At 35.4% G+C, this 12,583-nt stretch overlaps 1 protein-coding gene across 1 annotated transcript in view; it reads right to left on the reverse strand.

Moving 5' to 3' along the window:
* FSIP1 (fibrous sheath interacting protein 1) overlaps nt 1-11,700 on the reverse strand; it is an 87,421-nt gene extending 75,721 nt beyond the window's left edge. The window contains exons 1-6 of the mRNA XM_009572971.1: nt 11,575-11,700; nt 10,020-10,209; nt 8,864-8,962; nt 7,325-7,497; nt 6,303-6,387; nt 2,697-2,795 (exon numbers count right to left, since the gene is read on the reverse strand). Of these exons, the coding sequence (XP_009571266.1) occupies nt 2,697-2,795; nt 6,303-6,387; nt 7,325-7,497; nt 8,864-8,962; nt 10,020-10,209; nt 11,575-11,700 (772 nt within the window). The remainder of the gene's footprint in view (nt 1-2,696; nt 2,796-6,302; nt 6,388-7,324; nt 7,498-8,863; nt 8,963-10,019; nt 10,210-11,574) is intronic.
* Nucleotides 11,701-12,583: the final 883 nt, after the last annotated feature.

Here is a 12,583-nt window from a genome sequence, read left to right on the forward strand (position 1 = left end):
TCCTTCGAACCCTATCATTGTTTCAGTTTTATCATCAGTACAAAACCAGACAATAATTTTTCTGAAAACCACAGAACTATTTGGAGACATATCAAGTACATTTTTTAAAATAAAACAGCTGAAGAACAGATGATATAGTTGATATTATTATAACACGGCTTATAAAACTAATTTTGTTTAAAAATAAAACTCATCATAGAGCTCTAAAACTATAAAACAAAGAGCCACATGATATTCTGACAACATCACATGTACTTTTTTTCAACAATGGGTTTCTATCCATCATACAAAAATGGGCACATACTCAGTTTTTCAAAGACTTTTACCAGTTTTAAAACAGCAATTCCTTTATGAACAACAAATATTTATCATGTTAAATAACAAGTCTAAGCAAATACAACCAACTTCTAAGTATAAAAAAATACTTCAAAAGTAGGCATGGTACTTTTGGCTTTTCTGGAAAGTAGAGATTTGAAAAATGGGTGGGCTACTTGCCTATGAAAAAACTCAATTTAATATGTTAGATAATAGAAGATAGGCTATGGAAGTTTACATGGAAGTAACACTGTTTTCAGAGTGAGTAGACTGAAAGCAAACTCCCAAAGATATGAAATAAATTCCGTGCATCCTTTTACACACTATGGATAAAAAACTGTGCAACATTCTAACCAATCAGACTTACTCTCAAATTGCAAGTAAACCCTAAAGGACTGAGGTGTTGGAACTGGCCAAGAAAACCCTGTCACAGTTCAAATGCACAACTTTTTACTGAAAGCATCCCAAACTATCTTTAACATTACCAGGTAACATCTTGAATCTATCAAGGAACTGGGTCATATAAGAATTTACCAGTCAATATAAACATGACAAGTTTTATCCTGAAATGAGCAAAACACCAACATAACATGCAACATATATGAAACATTACTTTTAAGCTACATTTTTCTCTAACTGTAGAATAAGCATTTTTGAGAGGGAGCCATCATACAGAACATCTCAGAACACTGAAGTAAAGAAGGGACAGACATAGATCACTGGGACAAGGAATACACTGAAGATTGCCATGGGTAAGACACACTACAGCTCAACAGATTTTGCATACAAGTTTTGGTAGATTCGGTACAAATTTCAAAGATTTGGTACAAATCTTGATAAGACTGCTAAAGTAGTATTATAAAAGTAATACATACATTCTTCCTCACAAGTTAAGCTCCACTTGTTCAGGGTCTGCCTTTATGACAACTGTTACACAGAAATCCAAAAGCAACCAAAACAGTCTTAGCTATTCAGAAACCATATCAAAAGCCTCCAGCAGAAATAGTAAAACTCATTTAAGTAATTTATTGCTCATAAGTTGTAAGTGTGTTCCCAAATTAAAAGAATGTAGAACATCTCAAAATACTGCAAGCAAAGCAACTCCCAACCATGCCTGTAACTGGGAGCTTTAGAAGTCACTGCTGTCCTGAATACTGGTAATGAAACCTGCCATTGCTACTGAAGGACACTCCAGCACAACTGAGTAAGTGTGAAGGTGGAAGCATGAGGGTCAAGCTTCATTTTAAGGGAGGAATGAAGACACGTGGTAGGAAGACAGAGAAATCAAAAGCACAGCACTGTTCCAACCCAGCATGAAGAACATTTAGGAACAGAAAGTTAAGGTCACATACTGGTGGACTAAGACAAGTGACAAAATGATCAGGGAGCTGAGCTCCAGGTTTGAAAAGTTAAAACATGCAGTCACGTTCCAAAAAGTGCAGAGATTCTGCTGCCATCAATAGTCCAACCTTAAGGAACACCCGTTTATTATATCCTTGCCATCTTAGGCAGTCACCAGGAAGATAGATTCTACCTGTTTACATAGCATGGTAGATGACAAAGAAATAAACAATTGCAGCTGATAGCAAAGGCAGCTGAAGCTATTCTTCTTACGTCACAACACATGTGAGAAGTTACTCAACCATACAAATTTAAATTTCAAATAGTGAAAGAACAGAGTCACAAAAGCACAATTCCATTTATTTTGAAGTGTTGGACACACTACACTACTGCCAGCATTTGATAACTCTATTCAGTGCACATAAACAAGTGATGTCTAAAAGAATCAGCACAGATGTTTGATTTTTGCCAGAAAGTACTTAATCTGTAAAAGCAATGCAGCCTTTACAATAATCAGCACAACAAAATATAAAATGAGTTGTCTGAAGATTTAGGTTCGTCACAACAACCATACAATTTCTCCTGAAAACAAAAAAATTACAGAACAGTTGAAACTGTATACAGCACCACTCTTCATTTTTAGATGGTTTCTTGAATATAAGCCTATACATGAAAGTTACAGTACCTTAGAATAACAGCAAAGACAAGTTTTTAAAGAATTTCCATGAAGAACCAGTGATGCATTTTACAATGAATCAGTTACATACTTCAGCATTTTGCAATGAAAGAAAGAAGTTTTATAAACCTGAAAGTAAAAATTTTCTTAGCATGTTGAGTAAAATGTTTTAGATAAGTCACAAACAAAATTATGCTCTTTTATCATTTGTAAAAAAATAAGAACTGTTGCCATTCCACTAAGCAACCTTGCTTTTTCTGATTTCATTTGCCTAGCCACAAAGGCCAAGTCTTCATTACCCACCCATTGTACACGTTGTTTTGCCATATCTAGAAATACAAACTATACAATTAATAAAGCTTACCCTGATTATGTCGGGTTTTATGGCAATCATAGTCTTCTGGATTAATTTGTGTGTGAAATACTGAAGTAGATATTTCATCTTCTTTAGCATGGGAGGGATCTGCAAAGAATTTTTTCAGCCAAATTTAATTGAAATGTATTTAAAGAAGATCTAGTTTCATGCACATCATACTATAAGATCTCACACATGAAAGTTAAAGACGTTTACTCGGATAAATTACATCACCACCATATTTCTCAAGAAATAAAGAAGGGGGGAAAGTGTAAGGTGTGTCTCATGAATAATTATACTGTTTCATATGGCTGTGGTTTGTTTCTAACAACTACTGCCCATACAAGACAAATAATTACACTCTAGAAGATACAGCCCAAGGCCCTGAAGTTCAAAAGCCTCTGCAGACACCATGTGGCAAGTCATCTAGAAGTTTAAATGAGAATAAAGTATCCAGATTTTCACAGCTGGTGTCTCCCTGTGCATGAATTATTAGACTTCCAAGTGGCTTAGGTCAAGGGTATAGTCTAGAAAAAAAATGTTAAAACACCCTAGCATGCAAGAGTTGTTTCAGTTACTCAAAAAAATTCAGTCATGGTACTAACATGTATCAACTGGAAGTGTAAGTTAGAGCATTAACTTGCAGTCTATACTCTTGGCATACTCTTTTCTTACGGAAAAGGACTCGTATTGCAGAGAACCATATATATCACATATGAAAAATGTGTTTTTCACGATGAAAAAAAACAAACAACATCCTGTAATAATGAAGTTTTATGGACTCAACTGAAAGTATGATTTTGTTACACAGAGGGGAATGAATTTAAGGCCATTTAATTAAATCCTGATTTACATTTCTGCCATGAGCGTGTCAGAGGTTTTTTTGTGCCTGAGAGGCTGGGACACATAAGTTATTAATGATTTTGTACCCAGAACTTGTGTTTGATGTCACAGCCACATTAAAAGCTATAATTAAATAACTCCCCTATATGATGTATTTAATAAAGCTCTTTATCAAATTCAAGCTCTGAAAAGCAAAATATATGAATTGCGTTCCATTTCAGTATCAATCAGGGCAGCTATTGGGGCACTCATTTAAATAAATAAGTAAATAAGACCCAAAAAGGCACTAGCATATCACAGAAAATTCAAGATAAAGATCAAGCTGGAGGAAAAATATAAATCTAAACTATGCAGTTTTGCCAGTACGGTACACCAGAACCCATATGATGCACACAATCTCTACAGCAAAGAATTACCTTTGAAATAAAAGAGGAATTGAAGTATGGAGTTCATTAACAACCATATAGACTTGCTTGCCTACTGTTTTTTACTATATCCTGACATCTACTGGAGACTTTTAAAATATCACCCGTATTAAATTCTGTGTTCTTCCCTTCATAACGCAAACTTTAGCATAGAAATAAAAGTAGGTTACCTTGTAATAATAAGTTTTGTTGAAATGTTTTAACCACATATTGCCACCATTATTATGCATGTACTTCCAACATTCAAGCTCAGATTTTTGCTCAGCAATAATCATTCAGACCTCAAATCCTTGTCCTCTCCCCAGCAAGAAAAAAGACGGGATGTACCTGTCGCAAATGAGTGGTTTAGAGGCCGCTTAAAGCAGCCTCTAAACCACTCATTAGCGACAGCACCACAATTCTGTTTCCTTTCAACCAAGAAACCCTTTCAACCAAGGTATACAGATGAAGGACAGGATGCAAAATGTGCATATGATTGACACATCTCTGAGAACTCCAGCACCGAGACAGGGTATTCAAACAGCAAATTTTTTAAAAACACTCTCGAGCAGTTTTGACATCAGTCTGTTTTTGTTCCCCCTGCCCCTCCCAATAAAGACATTGTGAGCAGGATGCCTACAGTTTGTTCCAATGTCTCCGCCAGTAAGAGTCTAGCCACAGAAAGAAAAAGGAGGACATTTTAAAATACCCAATATTTTCTTTTTCCAGGTCCTTGCCAGCATGCACATCCTCTGTGCGTTCTTGAGGAAAAATACCAATACCAATACTTCAGAATGTGCTTCAATCACTTGCTTTAGAAGTCCAACAGAATTGTGTCCTTCTGACTCAGTAAAGAAAACATTTCTAAATAGTTTTTAAACTTTTCTTTAAGTTTTACATGATTGGTATTCACTGTAATTTTGATCGTAGTTAGTCTTTTTTTGTTATGTATCACATTCCACACTTCTCTGTATCATTAACTGTTTGTTTACCTTTCCTGTTAAAGAACTCAATCCTTCCTTAGTAATTTGTATACTTTTAATAGAATTTAGTGTTTTAAATGCTACTTAAGATGGAATTGATTTTTACTAAAAGGCTAAAATGCAAATGTTTATTCTTATCAGTGTGTTCATTTCCACTTTGAATATTTTTGTCTTCATTGTCATATCATGATGAAACTCAGAAATTATCTTATCAGACTTCCTGGTCTTTTCTTCCTGACAATAGTCTGCTAGCACGTCTTTAACATAGTTTCACTTTTTAAAATTGCCATCTATCCTAAACTTTCTTCCCTAGAATTCTCAGAAAAAAAGCTGATTAAAAAAAACTAAATTCATGTTTCATATTCACGCCTTTTCCTTAGAATCACACTCTATATTATTTGACGATCCCTTTTACTCAAGTTCTCTCTCACGTTCAGAATCTTAAAGTCTTTTAGAAGTGGATTAAATGTAACATAATCAGAATCAAATTTAATGTAAATGACCCATACTCCCTTTTGGACCATGTTCCAAGACCTGGGCTGCGCATGCATCTTCCTGTATTGTTTTCCAACATGTAACTCAGTAGTTAGTATCATAATTTGGTCCCATTCTTTTGGTTCTTCTGTTAACAATTCCTAAAAAGACTTAGGATTTCCCTCCCTCTGGACCTGTCATATTATGAGATCCTTACTATGGCATTGCCATTGCTTCCTTCTCACTCTAACAATCCCACATGAAAATCTTCTCCAAGATACATGTGTGGCAGGGCCCACATCCCTAGAGCTTCTACGTAACATTTTTAGGCCTAATATTTTTTAACTGCCTGCTATTCCTACGCCAAGTACTCCAGCCTGGCAAACTCTCTCACTAAGACTACCAGTAACCACACATCAGTAACTTCATCATTTTGTTCGTTTACCAAAGCAATTTTGAAATCCTTGCTTATTGCCCAGATGTTCCAAAATGGTAAAGACATGCAAGTTTTTCAGCAAGTTCCCAGTCTTCGTTTTCCCTATACCTGCTATCATTACTTTAATTTACCAGTGTTATCAGTCATGCATCCTTTCTGAAATCATCTGTGTTTCCCATCAACTTGAAAAATGCAAGCTTTACTTATCCTGGATTTCTACCCTTCTAGAGTAGCCAGTTCTTTGAAAAAATACAGTTTCTATAAACAAAATTAAAGTACAACTTCTACATTTGTGATAATAAAAAAATTATTTCAGTTTATTTTTCAAATATTCCCTTGATGTACTTTTACATGCAAATATTATTTTACTGTAAAGGTTTGAAAGCTTTATTTTTATAGTATCCAACAAAAATATGAATATTAATCAAAATACAGGATAATCATATCAGGGTATTTACTTCTCTTTCTTACTTACCAGCTGTATCCTGCCATGATGAGATCAAAGCTAAAAAAAATTTTGTGTTTTCTATCTCCTCATGGCTTCCAGTGGTATTGATAGACTATGCAAAAGAAATAAAGCATAAATATATAGATACATGCATATATTTATTTTGAAGTAAATACTTTAAACCAAAATACGTTGTCTGCTTATCAAGTCTAATGAACTTCAGACCCTATTAAAACTTCTTTGTTCAGCGGCAACATTTACTTATCGCTTTGTTTTCTTCTTGAGGCTATCTGAACATCTCCTGAAGTTATGATAAAGGCATGGTGGAACTTTAAAGCCTCTGTTAAATATTGTCTTTTACATGGAGACACATTTCACAAGGTAACGAAGTTCTCTATTGTATATATGGCTCTCAGTCCAAATCCATTGAAATTATGAGATGCAGTCAAACCAACCGCATTCATGTCTTTTTAGCAACTGACATTTGTATTCACGTAAATTATACAATACTTAACCTCAGAGGAAATACTAAATCTCATGTTTCAAGGCTTAAAGTGACATTCAACTGCTAGAGACCAGGATAAGAATAATGTGAAGGAATTTGTGCTGTAGCGTTCTTGTGCCTTCTTCAGGGGGCATCTCTAGTTTCTTCAATAATAGACAGTACTGAAATAGATGGGCCTAAAAACGGTCACACTAGAGCAGAATAAACGCTTTTAGGTCTGGATTCACAGACATTACCTCTTGTCACACCTTATCGTACCTGCAAGTAGTGAGCTCAAGCATAAGACTGTGCTAGCAAACCATACCTAGACAACTTACATTTGGCTGTTGGTCATACCAATTTTTAAGGACCACGGCCTTCTTTCAAAGCCTGCCTAGCCAATATATATTAAAACCTATTCAAAGTTACTTTTTAAGATCAATTTCTTCACTTTAATCAGCCAACTGTGAGTTATTTAATAAAACAATTCATCTGAAATATGATAATTCCGCAAGACACTACTCTAAGATATCCTATTTACAAAGTAAGTTAGAATACTTCTAACCTGAAGTTCTTTCCAGAGCTTTGCCCTCATTTCTTTGCCTTGTTTTTTAATTGCTCTCTCCTTAAAATGTTTTTTTGCCAGTATTGCGTCAAGTTTATTCATTTTCTTCATAGCTGCTTGAATCTGAGGATCTGCATCTGTTTCTTCAGAATCTTCCACGTTGGAAGAGTTTGCTGTAGAATATATTTAAAATTAATGTTAGCTTGAAGCATTTCAACTTAAAAAAACCCTGAAAAGCAGTACAAGCAATTTGATAACAACTGTAGACAAGAGTACAAATATTCTCAAGCATATATATCATGTTCATTTCTAAACCTGTTTGTAGCAGGGGAAAATAGAAAAGTCTTTGTAACAGAATGCTGAATCAAACTTTTAGCTGTAGCAGTTGGATATGGGGGTGTTGGGGAGGAAGAGCCCCCCCATTTTGGGCAAGTGATTTGATTCAAATTTATAATGGCAGAGTGACATCTCCACAGTATCAGCAAAAAACACAGACAAATAAGCTTAAAAATCAAAAATAATTTCTTCAGGCTGACTAGTAGAATACATGTTGAAATGTCACTCATTAAAATGAATAATTCTGGGGTTAAGAGACACTCTGTAATATCTCTACTTTTAAATGTTATAGAAATTTCAGTCTTGACTTACATCTCGGCCAAACCAGATTCTGATACTGGTTCTAGAAAAATGTTGTTTTGAAAAATAGAAATGGTGAAACATTATGGAAACTACCATTATTTAATTAAAATAGATTTCTGTATTGTCTCTTTTTTCCCTAAACATGCAGATTACAATTCCTGATCACTTTTAGTTTTTCCCCTTCCTATAGCATCCTCATGTTCTACCCTCTTTTCTCGTCAAACTTAGCTTCCATAGCAAGAGTAGAGGAAACACTTGTGGCACTGTCTCTATCCCACAGACTTCCAAGTTTTGGAGTCCTGCAATACTTTTCATTTGCGAATCTTTTAAGGTCAAATGCTTTACACATCCACTGATCCCAAGCATTTACTGTGATGCATTCGTCTACTTTGTGCCACAAAAAGAAATGAGTGATTCAACAAGCGGAGAGCTATAAAAATCCAACTGAGCTCCAGGGAAGCCCCAAGGAAAGAAGATAAAAAAAGAGGACTTATTTCAACTGGCCTGAACCCAGCAGACGGATTTGGACCTAAAACTATTGAATGAAGCTTTGAAGTTGAGTTCTATCCAATTTCTGTTCTGAAGAAATGAATATTATGTTAGACGACCAGCACTGCTGCACTAGATAGAATCACCACTGGATTCTGCCTTATTAAGTTGACCTAATCTATGTAAAATTCAAATGCTATCCTATCATTAAAGAAAGTGAATATCCTGTAATAAAATAATCTTTAAATAAAGAATTCATCCAACACCTCTTGAATATCACAATGCATATACATTTTCAATTTGTAATATTTCTTTATAACTATATAATATATACACACTTTCCTAGAAGCATTAACAAGGAAAAAAAAAGTTTTATTGCACTGTTCACTTTATACCCCTGAAAAGTAATACCTGCTTTTGCATTACTTAGTTTTCCTTGGGAAGGTTCACAGAATTTCGAAGTCTGTGTTTCAGTGCTATCATCTCCAGAATCTGAATTAGAGATACATCCTGGAAAATACAGGAAAAAGTCTTTCACAATAAAATAGATGTGAAATAAACTTTTAAAGACACTGTTTGAAATGTTAACAATTAAGAGACCAAAATACATTTTTGTCAGTTAGAGATCCCCACAAAGCCTCTGCAGTGGATTACCATTTAAAAAATGATATGTACTAGTACACCAGGACCCATGTTAAACCCAGCAGCACCTGGAAAATACAGGAAAAAGTCTTTCACAATAAAATAGATGTGAAATAAACTTTTAAAGACACTGTTTGAAATGTTAACAATTAAGAGACCAAAATACATTTTTGTCAGTTAGAGATCCCCACAAAGCCTCTGCAGTGGATTACCATTTAAAAAATGATATGTACTAGTACACCAGGACCCATGTTAAACCCAGCAGCAGGAAGAACTTGAAGAAGGTATCCAAACCTCCTGCTTCACATACTGGCCTTAGATTCTCTATTTTTAAATATTCAGAAGTTCTAGAAAGTTAATTTATTATCATTTATAGAATGCCAAAACAATGACATCTGAAGCACTTCTACAAGTGCTTTCATCAAAAAGAGATCTTGCATGTTTATATTTAAAGTATTTTACTAGTATTAGCACTGTTCAATCGTTAAATACTATAACTTACAACCATAATTTCCAATTTTTTGGACTGGTGGACCATTATTAGGATACAAAGTTTCTAACAAATGATCATGATCTCTCTGAAAAGTTTGATAAAAACACCTTACTGAAAACACTTTCTAACATGATTTCATGGAACACATGCAGATGGTCTCTCCTGATCTTTTAGGCCATCACCAAGGTGCAGGTCACAGCTTAGATGCCACGAGACATACCCTGTGTTCTCACTGCCATTACCACTATATATCCTTCAAAGATGGATTCAAAATAGTGAAGAGAAGTAAAGGTATGAATTTTGACACGTCCTTCTCTTCTAGAATTTTACCTGCTTGCATCCTCTTTTCCCTCCACTAGAATTTTACCCAAAATATACAAACATGGTATTTGGTCTAGCCACAACACAAGAAAGTGTTAGTCATTCCCACACCTGACAACTCATTGGGGTTCAGTATACACTTCTGAAGAAAGAAGGTCATACTCTTCACTGCCGTTTGCTGATCTGTTCTTACTTCCTTGACATCAGATTTCTCTCTGCCATCACCTTTGTATTCTTCTGGACAGCAGTCTCCTAGACCGCATCTTTGATGACTACCAGCCAAACTGTCAAATGAATCAACCTATGAAATGCAAATTAATTACTACCATAAAAATAGAAATCTTTGGGGGGAAGAAAAAGATAATCACAATAAACACATACTATCACAAAGACTAACAACGATTCTATACAAGACTGCAGAGTACTTCTTAAACAAAAGAACCATTTTCGGATCTGATACAGAGTTCTGTTTCTTAGATATCACATTGATTCTCAAGCTCATCATTCCACAGACTGCCAGATTTGGGATTGCCAGGCTAGGAAATTATTCCAAAGGTTTATGCCATTTCTGCCACAGCAGAAGGTACAGCCAACAAGTTAAGAGTCTCTGTTCTGTGTACAACAGCCTCATCCATTTCCTGACACTGTGGGTGCTCTGCACCTGGTAGCATCCCATTTTCTTGCTCATACCATAGAGTTTTTTACAGTCTTTGAAAGGCTGAAAAGCTTAATTCATCAGTCTCAAGAAATTGCAATTTTCATGCAATAGCTTATGATGTTTAAGTCAGAACTTGGATTCAGAGTTATCTGATGTTAACCTTAATACCTGACTGTGAACCTATAAAAGAAATATTTTAATACTTCGGTGAAGCATCTATGTATGATCCCATTCTACAGACAGGTGAGCAGAGGTACAATACAATTGGACTAATTTAAGTAAATCAATCTAAATCTCTAATTCTCAAATCCCAGCTCCTACATCCCAACAACCATATCACATATCCCATTCCCAAAATTAAGTTAATCCCTGATACTAATTTTCTCAGAGGGTAGATGAACACCTACTTCTGATGGACTCTGATGAATCCCTGGAGCTGACATACTTCTTGTAATACCATGAATTTTTTTTTTAAACTTGATTCAACATATCCTGAGAAAGCCTTGTAGTCAAAAATTCGACTTGTGAGGATTGCTCAAATGCTTTCTTTTAATAAGCAAAATAATTTTTATTCCAACTTAAATTTAAAAGCACAAATGGGAGGGAAGTGAAATTATGCACATACTGGCTCATGCATCAACAGCCTATAACTGTGTATCTACACATTATTGACAGAATTTAAAATGTTTTTTCCTTAAAATAGAATTTATTTAATAATCTGATTAAATATAAAGAGGAAGACAACCAAGTTTTCCAGGTTGTAGTGCTGAATAGCCCTTTTTGTGGCAAATATAGAAGTAACACATATTCAGAAAAATGAAATTAAACATCATTCCATGCATGCATAAGGAGCAATCCACATTCATGAACTTTCACGTAACCCCTTAGCACACCTGCAGAGCCCAGAACTCTATATGAAGCTAAAAAAGCAGAATCTTATTTCTTTGGCATTCTACTAAGAAGAATTAGGCATAGAGTTTCTAACCCGCTGAAGGTGAAAAGAATGACCTTTGGCATATGTGGCTCTGGTGTTAATAACTCCATAGATGTACTTAAAGATCTACAATTAGGATAAGCCCTTGAGCTAGATGCAGGCCTTGAAATTTTATCCAAGCTCCCCCTTGCAATATCCATTGTGACCTAAAATTGGGAAAAACCCAAAAAAAACCTTCCAAACTATCAGTTTCATAATAAAGCAACACAATCCCAGTAATATTTCAGATGTAGTAGGTGTAGATGTAGTTCCAAATCCTTTCTAGCAATTCAATGTTCAGAGGTCTTTCCAGTATAGACTAGCTTGCCACTCAAGTATACACTTGTTAATATATGTACAAATATATATTTATATCATCAAACCAATCAAAGTATTCAAATGTGCTTACTGTCAAAGAAACTTCAAATAGATTAAATCTTAAAAGTAATCTCACAACAAAGGAAATGTCATGGCTTTTTTTTTTTTTTTTTAAACTTGGGACTGGCAAAGTTAGCATCAACAAAAGAATGACGGTATTTTGTAGACATCTTGAACATATCAAATAAAGCAGCCAAAAGCTTTACATATTCAGTAGTTCCAAACGGGGGGGAGTTCCCAAATCCAAACGATCACATTGCCACTCCCAATTCAATTTTGAGTTTAAACAATAGAAATGCATGGTTCCCTGCAAAAACTGCATGAATTCATTGGAATTATATATCTGAGTATGTGACACGCGCTGGCAATTTTCAGAAGGCCCAAGTGAATACAACTTTTTATTTCAGTACAAGAAACAGGACAAACTGAGTCACGTACACAGGTCCATAGCATCACCACACAGTATAAAGAAGTGGGCAGAGAAGAAAGAGAGAAATTTATGTTCGTTCATTCATTTCAACTCGTGAACCTCAGGCTCATTCGCTGAAGAGGCCCCTTCACAGCGCCCACCACTTGCAGCCAGGACGGACGCAGTTACAGCCGCGGGAGGTGCCGAGGGAGGCCCGTGGGGGCGGCGGCTCCGGGCGATGCTCTGCAACCGGCTCC

This window comes from Fulmarus glacialis, unplaced genomic scaffold (genome assembly GCF_000690835.1).
Source record: "Fulmarus glacialis isolate BGI_N327 unplaced genomic scaffold, ASM69083v1 scaffold16532, whole genome shotgun sequence".
NCBI classification, from domain to species: domain Eukaryota; kingdom Metazoa; phylum Chordata; class Aves; order Procellariiformes; family Procellariidae; genus Fulmarus; species Fulmarus glacialis.